Genomic DNA, 20,072 nt, shown 5'->3' with positions numbered 1-20,072 from the left:
TGGCTTATCTCACTTAGCATGATATTCTCCAATTTCATCCATTTACTTGCAAATGCCATAATTTTTTCTTCTTTACGGCTGAGTAATATTCCATTGTGTATATATACCACAGTTTCTTTATCCATTCATCAATTGAAGGGCATTTAGGTTGGTTCCACAATCTAGCTATTGTGAATTGAGTAGCTATGAACATTGATGTGGCTGCATCACTGTAGTATGCTGATTTTAAGTCCTTTGGGTATAGGCCAAGGAGTGGGATAGCTGGGTCAAATGGTGGGTCCATTCCAAGTTTTCTAAGGAATCTCCACACTGCTTTCCAGTGTGGCTGCACTAATTTGCAGCCCCACCAGCAATGTATGAGTGTACCTTTCTCCCCACATCCTCGCCAACACCTGTTGTTGCTTGTATTCTTGATAATTGCCATTCTAATTGGGGTGAGATGGAATCTTAGGGTGGTTTTGATTTGCATTTCTCTTATTACTAGAGATGTTGAACATTTTTCCATATGTTTGTTGATTGCTTGTAGATCTTCTTCTGTGAAGTGTCTATTCATTTCCTTAGCCCATTTGTCGATTGGATTATTTGCATTCTTGGTGTAGAGTTTTTTGAGTCCTTTATAGATTCTGGAGATTAGTGCTCTATCTGAAATATGATTGGCAAAGATTTTCTCCCACTCTGTAGGCTCTTTCTTTGCATTGCTGATAGTTTCCTTTGCTGAGAGAAAGTTTTTTAGTTTTAGGAAGTCTGGTCCTAAGCCGATATGGTGAAGATTTGGACCTACTTTTTCTTCTACAAGGTGCAGGATCTCTGATACCATCCTATTTATTAACTCTTGGCATTATTCCTTGAGTTTTAGGGACTCCATGGAAAAAATTGTTGCCTGTTCCTATATGTTGGAATGTTGACCCTATCTTTTCTTCTAGGAGTTGCAGAGTTTCTGGTCTAATTCTTAGGTCTTTGATTCATTCTGAGTTGACTTTTTGAGTAAATTTTACCAAGTGAGTGAAAGATCTGTATATTGAACATATAAAACACTAATGAAAGAAATTAAAGATGATAAAAATGAATAAAAAGATATCCAATGTTCACAGATTAGAAGAATTAACATTGCTAAAATGTTCATATTATTCAAAATGATCTTCAGATGAAATGTAATCATTATTAAAATTTCAATTTTGTTCTTTACAGAAATAGAAAAAAAATCCAAAAATTCATATGAAACCACCAACTACCCAAATAACCAGAGCAATGTTGGCCAAAAGAACAAAATTTGGTACTGGATTTCAAACAAATTACAAAGCTATAAAAACCAAAACATCATGGTCTTGTTATTTGTCCACTGGGATAGGAAAGATAGCCAAGAAATAAATGCATATACCCATGGTCAACTGACTTTTGAAAAAGGCACCAAGAACACACACTTTTCAATAAATGGTGTTAGGATAACTGGCTACATACATCAGAAGAATGAAAATGGAACCTTACATCACCCACTATATAAGGATCAACTCAAAATGAATTAAAAATCTAAATGTAAAATCTGAAACTACAAAACAAATAGAAGAAAACACAGGGGGAAAGCTCAGTGACATTGGTCTGGGCAGAAATATCTTAGATCTGACCCCAAAGCACAGGGAATGAAAACAAAAATAGACAAATGGGATATTTTTCAAATTTAAAAACTTCTTAGTAAAAGAGTAAAGATATAAGTCATGGAGAGGGAGAAAAATACTTTGGCACTAGTACCCTAAATATTCAATAACAAAAACAAAAACCCACTTAATAATGGGTAAAGGACTTGAATAGACATTTCTCAGAAAAGAGACATAGAAATGACTAACAGGTATTTTTAAAAATACTCAACATCTCTAGTCATCAGAGAAATGCATTCCAGAACCAGAAGGAGCTCTTACCTCATTCCTGTTAGATTAACTATTGTAAAAAAAAAACAAAAAAAAAATATTGGTGAGAACATGGAGAAAGGGGAACTCATACACTATTAGTGGTATTATAAATTAGCACATGCATTTTGGAAAACAGCATGAAGATCATCAAAATTTAAAAATGGATCTACCATATGATCAAACAATCCCACTACTGGCTATACTGCTAAAGAGATGTCTGTACTCCCATGTTCATTGCATCAGTATTCACAATAGCTGAGATATGGAAACTATCAAAAGTGAATAGGTTTTTAAAACATGGTATGTAAACACAATGGAATATTATTCAGCCTTTAAAAGAAACAAGAAACTATCATTCATGATAACATGGATGAACCTAGAAGACATTATGTTAAGTGAAATTAGCTAGTCACAGAGAGACAAATACCATATGATGTCCCTTATATGTGAAATATAAAAAAGTCAGACTCACAGAAGTAGAGTTAAGTGGTAGTTACTAGTGCCTGAGGGCAGGAGCAGGTGGAGAGAGAAAGAGGAGTCAAGGTGTATGAAGTCTGGTTGAATAGGAGAAACAAATTCTGGTGCTCTATTTCATAGCAAGGTAATATAGTTAATAATAATGTATATTTCAAAATAGCTAAGACAGGGTTTTAAATGTTCTCACCACAAAGAAATGATAAAAATACAAGGTAATGAATATACAAATAGATTTGGTTGGATGATTTCACAGTGCATAAAAGTATCAAAACATCACCATAAATATAAGCAACCATTATTTTTCAATTAAAATTTAAAACTTTAAAAAAGAAAATTTGGTATAATTCAAAATATACAACATGATGACTTGCTATAAATACATATTGTGTGATAACTAACACAATCAAACTAATTAACACATCCATCACTACCCATCATCACTATTTATCTGGTAGGGAGTGAAGACTGCCTACTTTAGAAAGAAATAAGGTCAGTACATTAAATTCGAGAAACAAACCCTTATTATGTTCACTGCAGATGTTTTACTACTTTCATTTCTGCCTGAAAAATATACAACACTAAGTATTACAGTATGCATGCTAGAAGATAGGAAATTAAATATTTATTCTCTTACAAAGAATATTATCTTTGACCTAAATCTTAACATGTTAAACCTGGTAACATTAACAGAAGGTACCAAAATTTACTTATCCTAATTAACTAAAGTGGTAAAATAGACTACCATCCTCCAAACAGAGTAACTTCACTAATTTAATAAAACTTTGTGAACAACTGAGTCACCAGTTGAATTTGTTGTGCAAAGCAAGTCATTCTCATAGGTTTACTTACATTATAGTCAGCTTCAGGAAGTTTAACACCAGGAAATAAGTCACTAGTTATTCCATTAAATAAAGGTATGTCATGTGACAGAAACTTTGGTTCATTCACATCTTTAATTGATCGAAGAAGCTAAAATCACAAAAAAAGGACAAAATAAGTCATTTGCCTGCATTTATTGCTCTATTCCACCCTTCTAACCAAAAGTTTATTTTACATTTCTCCATGAAATTTCCATAGTGAAAAATAAAAATAATAAAGGTCCTTATATTCATATAAAGAATAATAAATAACATAACCCAAAACTGTAATTTCAACCCCACAAAGACTTGAAGCAACCCCCTCACTTGTGTACACACACACACACACACACACACACACACACATTTAATACTTACCAATATATCTTCATTTTCACTTGGATATTTTAGTTTTAGGTTTCCAGCAGCCACTAAAACTGCTTTTACTGCTCGCATTCCATAGTCATAATGAAACTGTGATGAGAGCTGCTCTGAGCAAAGTCTGTAGGTCATTACTATCTTCACAGACAGAGGTTTTGCATTCAAAAATCCATAGGAGTAGAGGGAGATTTCTGCTATAAGGGCATAGTTTGGAACCATCATAGCCACCGTTCTAAAAAGTACCTGCAATGTATAATAAATGAAATATTTACATAAAATAAGTCATTTTAAAACTAATTATAAGCATTCAAAAAGATGTGTTGATATTCAAGTTCATTCCCCCCATAGCAACATGTTTTCATAAACTCCATGATTTTTTCAGTGGTACTTTAATATTTTTATGTGCTGAGTATTTTTCGGATGTCTAAAAAAAGTTTTTAGAGGTATACCTTGGAGTTAAAATGGAAATAACAGACACATGGGAAAATTTCAATATTTTGAATGAATTATGCTGTTATTTGTGATTAACAAACTTATGCCTTTAACAAATATTACCTTAAGGTTGTCTGGCAATTCAGAACGCCCTGCATAGCCAGGATTCATGGTAATAGCTACAAAACAGTTTGGATTGAGTTTAAGTTCTGTCCCTTCAAAAACAAACACTTCCAACTTCTGTTGAATGGCTCTCTGAATGCAAAGGATCTGTTGAGCTACCACTGACAACACTTCCAACTCAATTCGATTAAATTCATCAAAGCAAGCCCAAGCACCAGAAGAAGCCAATCCTTTAAAGAACTAAGGGAAAAGAATAGGAAAAAAAAAAGAGAGAGAGAGAGATGGTTGTTCTTAGAAAATGTTATCAATTTTTTTTGTACCAGGCATTGAACCCAGCAATGTTTAACCACTAAGCAACATCCCCCACCCTTTTTTAATATTTTATTTAGAGACAGAGTCTTGCTAAGCTGTTTTAGGGCCTCACTAAGTTACTGAGGCTGGCTTTGAACTTGTGATCCTCCTTGCCTCAGCCTCTCAAGTCACTGGAATTATAGGAGTGTGCCACTGTGCCTGACAGAAATGTCATCAATTATTAAAACAAATACTTAAACTTTTGAGTAAAAATTGAAAGCTAAGTTTGATAAAAGTCCCAAGAAGAAAAACAATGTTTTTATCTCCAAAGCCAACATTCAATAAATGCTTAAGCCACACTGCAACAGTAGTTAAACATGAGTCTGCTTCAGACTCATGTTTATCCAGTTAGACTTAAGCTATAAAGTTTGGATCATTTAATATTATCAACTCAGGCAATGAACTACCTTTCCCATTGCCAGATAATCTAGCCCATCTGAACAGTTGAATACCACACACTGTACAGCAAGAGCTTTAGCCAAGTCCTTGGTAGTTTCAGTTTTTCCTGTGCCTGCTGGTCCCTCTGGAGCACCTCCAAGGTTTAAATAGAAGGCACCTATCTGAAAAGGAAAATATATATGAAAAGAAATCTATGTGTCACTAAAAACAAACAGATAATTATTTACCAAATGGATTTATTCTTAGTTGTAACTTCAGAGAAGCTATATTTTTATATTGTTTAGTTACTTTTTTATTTTTTGTACCAGGGATTGAATGCAGGGGTGCTTTACCACTGAACCACATCCCCAGCTCTTTTTATATTTTATTTTGAGACAGGGTCTCACTAAGTTGCTGAAGGCCTCACTAAATTGCTTTGAACTCTTGATTCTCCTGCTTTAGCCTCCTAAGCTTTTGTAATTAGAGGCATGCACCACCATGCCCAGCATGTTTAGTTACTTTTTAGCACAAACCTTTCTGGCTACAAAAAGAAAAAGCAGTTTAAAATGTTCAAAGAGGAGTGAAAATGCATCAAAATCTCCTGTTTTCTAATATTTCATATGTATCCCATTTGCCTTTAAAAACAAAGAACATCTAGGTTTGAAGGGGTAAAATTAGTTCAGAAAGGTCTTAATTAGAAGTGGTTGTGGAGGTGACTGTAGAAGACAATAGTGACACATTCTAGATGGTCAGCTGAAGAGGACAATCACCTGAAGTGAGGGCTATTTGGAAGAGAAACAGATGAACTCTTCCACAAATTTTGACCATGATTTACCTGGCTGTTGCCTTCTACTCTTGGTACATTCTCCATTTTCTCCATTCCCATATCACTGCTCTATACTTATTAGTAGTATTGCTTTCTGCCTTGTACGTTATCACATACATTCTTTTTCTCATAAATTAGTGTTTAAGCTCCTTAAGTCAACATCAGGGGTATCCAACTTATTTTGGGGTCTCTACATTAATTAGAACAGCAACTGGAAATTTTTGGCATAGAAATTACAGAGTGTTCTAATTATGGAATATGTTTCACAAAAGTCACCATGGGAGTTTGTGAAATTTAAGTACTTTTAGAAAAAATAAGGTTAACGGATCAAGATAGTACATATGGGCGAACAGGGGAAATAAAGGATCTCTGTATTTTCCATTTAATTTTGCTATGAACTTAAAACTGTTCTAAAAAGTACAGTCTATTTTTTAAATAAATCTATAAAAAATGATAAATATTTTCACATTTACCAAAAAAAAAAAAAAAAGGGGACAGTTAAATAAAGTCAATATCAAAGATACTGCACTCATCTTAAATTTATAATGGATGTTATACTGTTAGTGACCATTAACTTGACTTCTGGGAACCTTGGGCTCTCCTTCAACTTCAAGAAAATGCTCACGAGCATGTTCCTTTTATTATGGATAATAAATATACTAAGACATGTTTTTCAGTGTCTGGTGGTATGGTCAAGTCCTTAATGGGTTTCTGATTTTCCAAATCAACATTGTTAAGTTCCACCTTACAAGTGTATCACCATTTCTTACTTCTTGGTACAAAGATAACATACATGACATAGATACTTGAGATTCACTTCCTCAACAAATATTTGGAGATAGATAACAATTTACTTGTTTACCACAAGACAGACATAGACACTGCCTTTAGGTATCCTGCTGAAAAATAGAGGGTTTCGTGAAATGCTTTATCACAGACCCCTTGGAACCCTACCCAAGTTCCCTTTATCAGGTCATTACATTCACCTCCCAATTGCTGTGAGTCTTGCTCTCCTTTTGTAACTGCCTTATCAGCAAATACTGGAAAGCATACTCATTCCCTTGTCCCACAGGCAACTAACCAATGACAATAAAGGGGTACAAAATCCAGACCCTATTGCCTTTAAGTGGAGTAACTCATGCCATTCATGCTTCATAGCTCTCCTTAAGATCCTGCTATAGCTATATATCTGCTCAAACCACTTCTTTGTTTAATTTTTCAACAGTCCCAAACTGTTGCCTTCATTTCCTTGTAGGTTTTTACTGAGAGCATTCCCTAATAAATCATTTGCATAAGAATCCTCATTTCATCTCTACTTCTAAAGAATTCAATAAAAGACACCTTAATTTTACTTACTCACATAAGTGGATTGCTGTTTCTTGATGTTCCTCTTTAATTCCCAGGTTGGGTTGCCAGATTTAGCACAGAAAAATATAAAATGCCTAATTAAATTTAAATTTCAGATAAATAATTTAATAGTATTATAAGTATGTCCTTTGCAATATTTACAACATACTAAAAAATTATAGTCATGTGCCATATAATGATGTTTCAGTCAACAATGCACTGCACAGATGATAGATACCTAAACCATACAGTTTAGGTATGTAGTAGACCATACCATCTAGTTTTGTGAAAGCATACTCTGATTTTTGCATGATAAAATCACCTAATAATGCATTTCTCAGAATGTATCTTTATCATTAAATAACACATGATTGTATTTATTGTTTGTTTAAAGTTCAAAGTTTACCTGGGAGTAAATCTGGCAACCATATTCCCAGTCATTGTTCTATCTTCCATAGCATCACAAAAAAGCACAGGCCTAACTAAGCAGCATTCCCTACATTTCAGCTCTGTCCTTCCTATTGAGTAGTACTAATTTGGAGTTCTAAGACCCAAAAGTACTTTCCTCATCTTCTTCTCATCTCTCCCAGTATCCCACTATAAAGACTGATACTATTTTGTGAAGTTTTGGCTTTGTTTTCATATTTTCAGTTCCTCCCTTTTTCTAATTATTCCCAATGGAAGAGATTTGCAACTTCTATACAATAGAATAAAAATGTTCTTGTATGCTACAGAAGCACCTGGAAGTAATTATTGATTGCCATAATTTCAAATAAAGAGAATTTGGGATTAGGAAGGGATAACTGTATTCAAATATTATAGGTAAAACAATAAATGAAGAGAACCATATTAAATTTAGATAAGAAAATCTGGCACCTCACTGAAAAGTAATTTTAATGTATGGATTAAAATGATTTAAATGCATACCAATGTTCTGTAACACCTGTCAGTTAGAGGAGTAATGACAAGTCGAGGTGAGTTACCAAGATACTCATACGCATATTTTACATCACAATTAATGATACGAACTCGAGCATTCTCAGATTCCCAATAATAACGAAGCTGAGCAAGCCACTGGAAATCTGTACCATGTGAGACACCTAGAAAGAATAAAACACATAATCCTTAAATGAAAATAATTTGAAAAATAATATTTTATCAGCAAATATTAAACAATTCATGTTTTCATTTCAACTTATAGAAAAGGTCATGCAATTCTGTTGAGAGAAAAAAGATAGTAATAAGTATCCACTCCTAAAGGCTATAAATATTTTTACTTTTAATATTAAAGGAAAAAGTCACAAACCTGTTTCAATCATGTCCATCACCACATCTCTAGCATGGACATCAATTGTAACTAATGCCCCCAGAGTGATCCTGGTCTGCTTAGATAATTTTCCTCTTACCAGCTCTACAATGTCATTTAGTTGACTCTGGAGTTCCTTATAGTACTTCTTTAATCCCTACAAAATAATAAAGCAATTTAATTGATTTTATATGCATTACCTAAATCTGTTGTTTTATATATATTCATTTACAAAACAATTATAACTTCATAATCTATCCCATTATAGAAACACATTATAGGGCTGGGGTTGTAGCTCAGTGGTACAGCACTTTCCTAACATGAGTGAGGCACTGGGTTCAATCCTCAGGACCACATAAAAATAAATAAGATAAAGTAAAGACTGTGTCCATCTACAACTGTAAAAAAAGGTTAAAAAAAGAAATATATTATAGAGTGGATTTTGTCTAAACCTAGTAAAAAGAACAAGTTTTCAAAGAATTTTATAATTTTAATACTATATACAGAAATTGAGGGAGGTATTGCCTTTGCAAAGAATAGACGAACAGGTGCAATGATTATAGGTGCAGGCCTGTAATCCCAGCAATTTGTGAGGCTGAGGCAGAAGGATTCCAAGTCCAAGGGCAGCCTGGGCAACTTAGTGAGAACTTGCCTCAAAATAAAGAAAAGCTAGCAATGTAGCTTAGTGGTAGAGCACCCCTGAGTTTATTCCCTAGTACTGAAGAAAGAGAGAGAGAGAGACAGAGAGAGAGAGAGAAAGAGAGAGACAGATGCAGAAACAGAGACACAAGCTAACTAAGAAACTAAGGAAATATGCAATGAAGTAAAGAATGTTATTCAAAATCAAATAATGCTTTACCTCTGTCCCACTACTTATAACTTCCTGTGTCTCAGAAGTCCAGAACATTTGAGAAACACAAAGTACAACCTGGCCAGGCCACTCTCTAACCCAGTCTCTTCTTGGAGATTCTGGATAAGCCTGAATAATTAAAAGGAATTTCTAATTTTAAAAGATTGCAAGAGAAAAAAAGCTAAATGTTTTATAATGAAAAAGTGCAATATTTAGTATATTTGAAGGTTATAATATCATATAACCATGAAAACTTTGGAAGACTAAAAGATCTGAAATATTTTATAAATCATGATTATATTTTTGAAATATTTGTTTATTTATAGAAGAACTGAAAAATGAGCACCAGCATGCGAGTAATGGGTTATCTCTGGACAGATGTGATTGTTGGTTCTTTTTTTTATTTTTGATTGTTGATTCTTCTTGAAGTTTATTTCTATGTGATTTCTATATTCCTTGCTGTGGGAACTATCAAGTTTTTGACACAGAATACATGTTACTTTTATTACAAACCAACTTAAACTGTAAAAAATGGAAGTCAAATAGATTATATTGATGACAGATTTAATTGAAAAGGAGACTAGAAAATCTAATAGAGAACTGGACTAGCAGTTAGAACCCTTATACTATTTATTCATAGCTTTTCTAAAAACTTCTATGACCAGAGTATATAAATAATTTGATTATATTTAATTGAAAAATCTGTGCTTTGGTGTTCAAAGTATACTTTCATTTATTTCTAAAACTTTCATATTTAAAAGACATTTAAAAGGACAGGATTCATTATAAAAATAGTTTGATTTGATAATAAATGATATTGTAGATATGTTATATATTGAGAAAAACAAGTACAGAATGAATTTTGAAGCTGATGCTAATGGAATACTTTCAATACAATCACACCATCTTATATATAAGAATGTTTAACATAACATAGGATATATATATATATATATATATATATATATATATATATATATATACATTGTTACAAAATCCTTCTTATTAGCAATATTTGTAAACAAACAAATGATAATAACCTAAGGCTTTAAAGAAGGATGAACAGTGTAGTATATTTTCTACAGTGATTAAGGAAATACTATCATGAACAATGTTTATTTTTTCCTGTGTGCTTTAAGTTTGTTTGAGATCACAAGTAGCAAAAAGAGAAAAAATTCAGTTTTATCTGAAGGAATGAAAAGCTACCCCAAAAAGATGAGCTGCATGAGTTCTAGATAAAATAAAAAGGCCACTTCATTCATACAGTGAATTGCTGAATGTAAGTCTTCAAGGGCTTCAAAATCTATTCTTGTAACTGTACAATTGCTCCTTTGTATTCCTAAGGCAGAAATACACTGAAACTTGTTATTCAAGATTATTGTTAAGTGAGGTGCATGTACTACCCAGGTGTTATATTTCTTTCAAATTTATTATGTAACCTCCTTTGATGTTTGTTCATCTCATTTGAAGTTTTAAAGTAGTCATGAGCATAAAAAGCAGCAAGTAAACTCTATCATTCACTTAACACCCATATTTGAGGAGAACTGACCTATAGGTCAGTCAAGTACTGAAGGGTATGATGGTTGCCTACTAGTCATATTCACTAGGTTACCTCATAAGCATTTCAATTTAAACATGTCTCAAATTAAACTTGATTTCTCCTGCAAGCTTTACAAGCCTGCTTCTCTTCCAGGCATTTTCCCAGAGTAAATGCAACCCATATACTCAAATTAGAAACCTTAATGCTAATTCTTGAGACTTGCCCCTCTTCATCTTTCTATTCTACAACCAATTCATCATCTAGACCTGTTGAAATGAACTACAAATTATATTTCTGTCTACTTTGATCCATATCATTTGCCATTTCCTTAATACCAGCCCACATCAACTTTCATCTGGGGTCTCCCAATTTGTCTTCCTATTTTCGTACGTCCCCTAATTCATTCTTTATACCACAGCCATAGTGGTATAAAAATATAAATCAGATGATATCCCTTCCCTGATTAAAATAGTTTTAGCCTTCCATTGTATTTAAAATAAAATGCAATCTACTAACTGTGTTCCTTTACAACTTCATCTGATTTCACTCTGTACTCATTCTATTTCAGACAGAGTTGTCTTCTTTCAGGTTCTCACAAATCCCTGCTTCTTTCTGATCCCAGGGCCTTTACACAGGTTACCTACATGCTATTTCATTTACTCTTTACCTGGTTATTCCTGATTTATGCTTTGAGTCTCAGTTTTGATCTCACTTTCTCTAAGAGCCTTTCACTGGACCGTCCCTCATTCTATATTAAAATACCTTTTATTATTTTCTAATACCATTTTGTAATATTTAATTACATATTATCAATTCTTACTACTATTATTATTTTAATAATAATGTTAGTTACAAATAAATAAAATAATAAATGGTTTAAAACAGAACTTTAAGTATTAATTTACTGGTCCAATTCAAATCTCCTAACCAGCATTTGCAGAATATAGGTTATACATTAAGTCCTAAGAAACATACCAGCCTAGATGCAGCAATCACGTCATGAATACTTCGAAGCATTAGATCTTCTACTTGAATGAGCCACTTTTCTACAGCACCTCGGGCTGCAGATGTGGAAATAAGTTCAATCAGCTCCACTCGCTCACCTTCAGAGCTATACATGGCCTTAATGTCCAAATTGGGAAGGAACTCCAATTTAGCAATGCCCTCAAAGCATTTTTTTAAGTGAGGTTGGACTCTAAGTGGATCTTTGGTCTCTGACAAAATCTCTAACATTTCATCATTAGATAAGAAGAAAAAACTAGAAAAAAACATGCAAATACAAAAACTTTAGTGATAACTCATCAACATCAGAAAACACTTTAAATTATAGCTTTTTTATTATCCATCATACCGAGGGAAGAAAAGACGTTTCTTTTCAAGATATGCATTAAGTCCTTTCATAATTTTCTCCAAAAGTTCATTGCAGTTCTGTAGTTTTTCCAATAAACCTGTTAAAGAAGTAGCAGCGAGAACCTAAAAGAGACAAGTTGGTATAAGAGACACATGTATACTAGATATAAAACCTAAACAATCTATATTACATGTCATAATACTAAAATTTCAAAAAGTTTACACAGTGAAATGTTTTCCAATAAAAAACTATTAAAATTAATAGATCATAATTATTCTTATCAGAGGATATTAGTTATAAATGAGAAGTTATGGTTATCATGCTTATTTTTATTTCTCCTACATTCTTTTGAATGGTGTAGAAAGAGTATATTTTAATTTTTACTTTTATAGCTTTCAACTATAAACATAATGATCTACAAAAGGAATTGACAAACTATTCCCCACTAGGTAAATCCAGCTTGTTGCCAGTTTTACATGGCCCATGAATTGAGAATTATTTTTATGTTTTTAGAAGGTTAAAAAAAATCATAAGAATAAAATTTCACGATATATAAAAAACATCTGTGTCCATAAGCAAACCTTTATTTGATCACAGACACACCCATTCATTTACATATTGTCTCTGGGATGTTCTCTCACTACAATGACAGCAAAATTGAGTCACTGCAAAAATAACCCTATGTCTCACAAAGCCTAAAATATTTATTACCTGGCCTTTTGCAGAAAAATTTGCCAACCTCTGGTCTACAAGAACTCATGCATCACAAAGTTTAAAGTCAACAGGTAAGACAAAATTTCTGAAACTTATAAATTTCAACATACTATTGACTCTCAGTAAGTCTAGCACAGATAGTTTTCCATCAAGCACTGAAATAAATTGTTATTTAAATTGAACACCAAATTTAAAAATAAATGTATATCTATGGTCTGTGGTTAATACATGTCTGAAAAATAGTCTGTTTTTTGGTATTAAAATTAGACACAACAAGGTATTATACTCACTAGGAGAGATACATATGAATTGAGACCAACTGAGTAGATTCTTTTTTCTACATCATTCTTGAGCATAGAGAATCATCTACACTTATCAACTATTCTCCACTCATCTCTCCATTTTATTTACCTATTTATTTCCTGAGGAGAGGAATAGTGATTTATATAGCAGAAGTCAAGTAAATTAAATGTGCATTTGAAGCAGCTCCACTAGATATTAAAGAGCTATAACAATTTTATACATTCTTATATTTTCTGAATTCTCCAGTTTGTATATAATATGTAGGATTTATTTCTGTAATCAGAAAAAAAAAGTTATTGCTTTCTTTAATATCCAAAAATAAAAGTTCAGGGCTAAGTATGTGACTCAGTGGTAGACTGCTTGCCTAGTATGCTTGAGGCCCTTGTTTCAATCCCCAGTACTGAAAAATAAATAAATAAATGAAGGAAAGAAGGTAGGTTGGTTCACCTATTACAAGAGTGAGAACAAACACTTCACCTTTGGATCTTTTGCACAAAACTTCATGATATCCCTCCAATGTCTGTCTACTATCTGAAACTGACGCCCTTCTTCTGGCATCTGTTGCATGATATCCTCAGAACAAAAGATAGGCTCCAAGTACAGCCATTGAGCTTGTACTTTTAACCATTCATCAATTGTTTCTTGTATTCGGATCAGACGGTCCTCCCAAGCCTTAATGAAAAGCATACTGTAGTAAATTCCAGTTATTAAATAAATACTATAGATTATAAGACAAATTTATTTAAAATTATTTTTTTAATCAGTGCAAAACAGCTTATAGCATAGGGTCACTTATGAGTGTCTCACATAGGTCTATAAAAACTCTAGGGAAAAAAAAAAAACTCTAGGAAGCTTGAGTTTTTTTCTAAATCATTGGAACTCACATTTAGAAATGACTACACAAGTTATTAAACCAGTTCCCTAACTTCTAGAAAAACACCCAAGTCCCAAAGGATGTATCCTGCTCTGTATCAGTGGTTATCAATCATAATCCATTTGTCTTCCACCCCAGGGAATATTTGACAATGTCTGGAGAAATTTTCAGTTGTCACAACTGACCGGGAAAGGATGATAGTAATATAAAGTGGGTAGAGGCCCGAAATAATTTTAAATGTCCTACAACATACAGACCATAACAAAGAATTATTCAGCCCAAAATAGCAACAGCACCAGGGTGAGAAGTCCTGCTCTACATCAACACAATTTGGAGAAAAATGAAATGAAATTTTTAAAAAAGTAAAATAAATCTCCTTATTCTCATAGGTTGCCTGAACTTAACAAGATATTTCATTAGTTGAAGATAAATCATATAACTTTGTTTGGTTCTTAAATACATGACCTAAAGTCTTGTGTCAAGAAATTAGGCCTCAAATCTCTCTTTTTAAAAATAATTCTAGTAGAACTTTTAAATGTCTTCTAAATTCCCCTTGTTAGACAAGTGAGAAGTCTCCACAGCTGGGGATATAGCTCAGTGGTAGGAGGCCCTGGATTTAATCCTCAGTATTGAAAAATTAATTAAAAATAAAAATAGGAGTTTCAAGATGGCGGACTAGAGGGCGGCTGCATTTCATGTTGCTCCAGGACACAGGATTCAAAAGAGGAGATAGTGAGAGACTTGGGACCAACTCAAAGCCGCTGGGTGAGTCTCTCCCGTTGGGAGGTGTCCCTGATGGGGCGGTAGCCCCGGAACGCAGGGAACGTTGTGAAGTAGACTTGCTCGGCGAGACGCCCCTCCCCCCACTGGAGCGGTAAACATGGACAACTGGGATCATCGTAGAGGACGCGGCTCAGCATAGCGCTTGGACTCGGAGCAACCACTGGGGCTCCGGGTGGCTGCCTGAGGAGGAGCAGCATGGTGAGCTGTTTAGACTCAGAACGACCGCTTCTGAACACTGGGAGGTTGCCCGGAGGAAGAGGAGAAGCACGGTGGGTCACTTGGTCTAGGAGTGACTGCATCAGAGCCACAGGCGGTTGCCAGAGGAGGAGGTGAGTGGTGAGTTGTTTGGATTCAAAGCGACCACTCCTGAACACCGGTGGCCTGCCTGGAGGAGGAGTGCAGTGGGTCCCTTGGTCTCCGAGCGACCGCTCCTAAACACCCGGGGGGCTACTCCGAGGAGGAGGAGGAAGAGGGTGGGTCACTTGGACTCGGAGTGCTGCCTAGGGCTACCGGAGGTTGGCGGAAAAGGAAACGCTTGGACTCCTAGTGACTGAGTCAGAAACCAGGAGCTGTCCGGAGGAGGAGGTGTTTGGCGGGTCTCTGGGTCTCGGAGCTATTGTATGGGGCTCCAGGTGGCGGCTCAGAGGAGGGGCCGCATAGCCAGGCGATTGGGTGCAGAGCAGGGTCCCAGGACCTAAGCGGCTTCTTGCTGGAAGAGCCGCACCGAGACACGCTTAGGGGCAGAGCGAAGTTTCCAGGACTGCAGGCAGATTCTCTGAGGAGAGGCAGCCTAAGGAGACTCGTCTGAGAAGGGTGAGGCTCCCAGGCCCAGGAGGTAGGTCCGGGTCCCTGGGAACGTTGCAGAGGAAGACAGCCCAGCCCAGGCGGTAGTTGTAGATTGAGGGGAACCTCTAGGAGGGAACTGACCAGCGAGACCTCCCCACCGGGTGAGTCTTCCCTGCCGGGTGAGGTTTTCCCACAAGGTCGGTAAAACCAGAGACACAGGAACAAACAGGCCATGCCTCAGCCCGCAGCCTAGTTCCCCTTTGGATGACCATTGGTCAACAAGTGGAGGCACCTCTGCCCACTATCAGGGAATATACCCGACCTGAGGGTCACCAACCCTAGAGAGGCAGCTTCCTTGGGGAGCACCGCATTATCAACTTCCTCCAAGACTGCAGGCTACTGAAGGATAAGAGGGGATATACTAGCAATCTTCAGGGACATTATAAGTTGATAGAGGAAATCTGCAATAGCTTAATGACCCACTGATTCCTGAACAATATGAGAAAACAAGGGAAGAAAATGCCCCAAACAAATCTAGATGTTACATCAATAAAATCCAACGACAGCATGGCAGAAGAAATGACAGAAAGGGAGTTCAGAATGTACATAATTAAAATGATCAGGGAAGCAAACGATGAGATCAAAGAGCAAATGCAGGCATTGAATGATCGCACCAATCGACAGTTAAAAGAACAAATACAGGAAGCAAAAGATCATTTCAATAAAGAGTTAGAGATATTGGAAAAAAAACAAACAGAAATCCTTGAAATGAAGGAAACAATAAACCAAATTAAGAACTCCATAGAAAGCACAACCAATAGGATAGAACACCTGGAAGACAGAACTTCAGATATTGAAGACAAAATATTTAACCTTGAAAACAAAGTTGAACAAACAGAGAAGATGGTAAGAAATCATGAACAGAATCTCCAAGCACTATGGGATATCATGAAAAGGCCAAATTTGAGAATTATTGGGATTGAGGAAGGCTTAGAGAAACAAACCAAAGGAATGAACAATCTATTCAATGAAATAATATCAGAAAATTTTCCAAATCTGAAGAATGAAATGGAAAATCAAGTTCAAGAGGCTTATAGGACTCCAAATACACAAAATTACAACAGACCCACACCAAGGCACATTATAATGAAAATACTGAACATACAAAATAAAGACAGAATTTTAAAGGCTGTGAGAGAAAAGAACCAAATTACATTCAGGGGAAAACCAATACGGATATCAGCAGATTTTTCAATCCAGACCCTAAAAGCTAGAAGGGCCTGGAACAATATTTTTCAAGCTCTGAAAGAAAATGGATGCCAACCAAGAATCTTATACCCAGCAAAACTTACCTTCAAATTTGATGATGAAATAAAATCATTCCATGATAAACAAAAGCTAAAAGAATTTACAAAAAGAAAGCCAGCATTACAGAACATTCTCAGCAAAATATTCCATGAGGAAGAGATAAAAAAACAAAGAAGCATATCAGCAAAGGGAGGAATTATCTTAAAGGAACTGTCAAATAAAGAAGGAACCAAGTTGTGTCAAAAAAATAAATAAATAAATAAAATTTAAAAAATGAACCACATGACCTGGAATACAAATCATATCTCAATAATAACCCTGAATGTTAATGGCCTGAATTCATCAATCAAAAGACATAGACTGGCGGATTGGATTAAAAAGAAAGATCCAACAATATGTTGCCTGCAAGAGACTCACCTCATAGAAAGAGATACCCATAGACTAAAGGTGAAAGGATGGGGAAAAACATACCATGCACATGGACTCAGCAAAAAAGCTGCAGTATCCATCCTCATTTCAGATAATGTGGACTTCAAGCCAAAGTTAGTCAGAAGGGATAAAGAAGGACATTTCATACTGCTTAAGGGAAGCATAAATCAGCAAGATGTAACAATCATAAACATCTATGCCCCAAACAGTGGCTCATCCATGTATGTCAAACAAATCCTTCTCAATTTTAGAAACCAAATAGACCATAACACAATAATACTAGGTGATTTTAACACACCTCTCTCACCACTGGACAGATCTTCCAAACAAAAACTGAACAAAGAAACCATAGATCTCAATAACACAATCAATAATTTAGACTTAACAGACATTTATAGAATATACCATCCAACCAAGAGCAAATACACTTTCTTCTCAGCAGCACATGGATCCTTCTCTAAAATAGACCATATATTATGCCACAAAGCTAATGTTAGCAAATACAAGAAGATAAGAGACACTACCTTGTATTCTATCAGATCATAATGAATTGAAATTAGAAATAAATGAAAGAGTAAAAAACAGAAAATACTCCAACACCTAGAGATTAAACAATATGCTATTATATGATGAATGGAGAACAGAAGATATTAGGAAGGAAATTTAAAAATTCTTAGAGGTAAACGAGAACAAAGAAACATCATATCAAAATCTCTGGGACACTATGAAAGCAGTACTTAGAGGAAAACTTATTTCATGGAGCGCATTTAATAAAAGTAAAACTCAACAAATCAACGACCTAACACTACAGCTCAAAGCCCTAGAAAAAGAACAGACCAACACCAAAAGTAGTAGAAGACAGGAAATAGTTAAACTCAGAGCTGAAATCAATGAAATTGAAACAAAAGAAACAATACAAAAAATTGACAAAATAAATAGCTGGTTCTTCGAAAAAATAAACAAAACTGATAAACCTTTAGCCACACTAACAAAGAGAAGACGAGAGAAAACCCAAATCACTAAAATTCGGAATGAACAAGGAAACATCACAACAGACACGACTGAAATACAAAACATAATTAGAAGCTATTTTGAAAATCTATACTCCAACAAAATAGAAAATTTCGAAGACATCAACAGGTTTCTAGAGACATATGAATTGCCTAAACTGAACGAGGAGGACATACACAATTTAAATAGACCAATTTCAAGTAATGAAATAGAAGAAGTCATCAAAGGTCTACCAACAAAGAAAAATCCAGGATCAGGTGGGTTCTCAGCCGAGTTCTACAAAACCTTTAAAGAAGAGCTCATTCCAATACTTCTCAAAGTATTCCATGAAATAGAAGGGGAGGGAACCCTCCCAAACTCATTCTATGAAGCCAATATTACCCTGATACCTAAACCAGACAGAGACACATCGAGGAAAGAAAATTTCACACCAATATCCTTAATGAACATCGATGCAAAATTTCTAAACAAAATTTTAGCAAATTGCATACAAAACATATTAAAAAGATAGTGCACCATGATCAAGTGGGTTTCATCCCAGGGATGTAAGGCTGGTTCAACATCAGGAAATCAATAAATGTAATTCACCATATCAATAGACTTAAAGTCAAGAATCACATGATTATTTCAATAGATGCAGAAAAAGCATTTGATAAAATACAGCACGCCTTCATGCTCAAAACACTAGAAAAAATTGGGATAGTGGGAACATTCCTTAACATTGTAAAGGCCATCTATGCTAAGCCCATGGCTAATATCATAGATATTAATATCATAGATGTTAGCCATGGGCTTAGCATAGATGGCCTTTACAATAAAATAAAATTAAAAAAAAAAGACTGTTCAAGGAAGAAGAGACCAAGAAATAAAGCTCCCCTCTTGTGTCTGTACAAAGTGGTCTCACTCCTTGAAATAAAAACAAGCTTTATCTGTTAAATAAATAAATAAATAAATAAATATAAAAATAAAAACAGATAATAATAATAACTTTCCACAAAAGACATATATCTAATCAGGAAAGACTATGTTAGCCTAATTCATGGGAGAATATTCAACACTATGTCCTCTGAGAATACCACTACTCTTTGTTTTCTCCAAATAATGGTCAAGATCTTCTACAAAACACTACTCATCTCAAATTAAATATGATACATTGTAAACATATATCAAAATATCAATGTACCACATACATACATAAAGTTATTGTTTGTCAATTAAAATAAAATCAACCATAATTTCAGTGACTCAGAAGACTGAGGCAGGGGGATCTCAAGTTCAAACCCAGTTTCAGCAACTTAGCAAGTCCCTAAGAAACTCAGCAAGACCCTGTATCTAATAAAATATAATAAAGGGCTGGGGATGTGGCTCAGTGGTTAAGCACCCCTGGGTTCAATCCCTGGCACCAAAAATTAATTAACTAATTAACTAATTTAAAATAAAATAAACTCAAAGTTATTGCTGGTAACCAAGTCAACCATAGATTGACTTGGTTTGAATCTCAGCTGTGTCATTTATTAGCGAAGTGAACTTGGGCAAATTACCTAAACTCCTATTCCTTGGTTTCCTTATCAATTTACACAGATAACCAAAGCATCAATTTTAAACATCTGTTATAAGGATTAAATTGGTTAATAAATGTAAATGTGCTAGATCAGTGTCTGGCACACAAATGAAAAGTTTGAAATATTTATAAAATGAACAGAGGTGGGGCTGCAACTGTAGCTCAGTGGTAGAGTGCATA

General features: G+C 34.8%; 1 protein-coding gene across 1 annotated transcript in view; it reads right to left on the bottom strand.

The window, feature by feature from the left end:
• The window catches only part of Dnah12 (dynein axonemal heavy chain 12), a 273,790-nt gene that overhangs the window by 161,514 nt on the left and 92,204 nt on the right, over positions 1-20,072 (bottom strand). The window contains exons 20-29 of the mRNA XM_047531915.1: positions 13,618-13,812; positions 12,124-12,245; positions 11,748-12,030; positions 9,242-9,361; positions 8,383-8,539; positions 8,004-8,176; positions 4,933-5,085; positions 4,175-4,414; positions 3,617-3,862; positions 3,231-3,350 (exon numbers count right to left, since the gene is read on the bottom strand). Of these exons, the coding sequence (XP_047387871.1) occupies positions 3,231-3,350; positions 3,617-3,862; positions 4,175-4,414; positions 4,933-5,085; positions 8,004-8,176; positions 8,383-8,539; positions 9,242-9,361; positions 11,748-12,030; positions 12,124-12,245; positions 13,618-13,812 (1,809 nt within the window). The remainder of the gene's footprint in view (positions 1-3,230; positions 3,351-3,616; positions 3,863-4,174; positions 4,415-4,932; positions 5,086-8,003; positions 8,177-8,382; positions 8,540-9,241; positions 9,362-11,747; positions 12,031-12,123; positions 12,246-13,617; positions 13,813-20,072) is intronic.

This window comes from Sciurus carolinensis, chromosome 17, assembly GCF_902686445.1.
Source record: "Sciurus carolinensis chromosome 17, mSciCar1.2, whole genome shotgun sequence".
In the NCBI taxonomy this organism is placed as follows: Eukaryota; Metazoa; Chordata; class Mammalia; order Rodentia; family Sciuridae; genus Sciurus; species Sciurus carolinensis.
The sequence above is the reverse complement of the archived record's forward strand: the minus strand, read 5'-3'. Positions and strand labels throughout refer to the sequence as shown.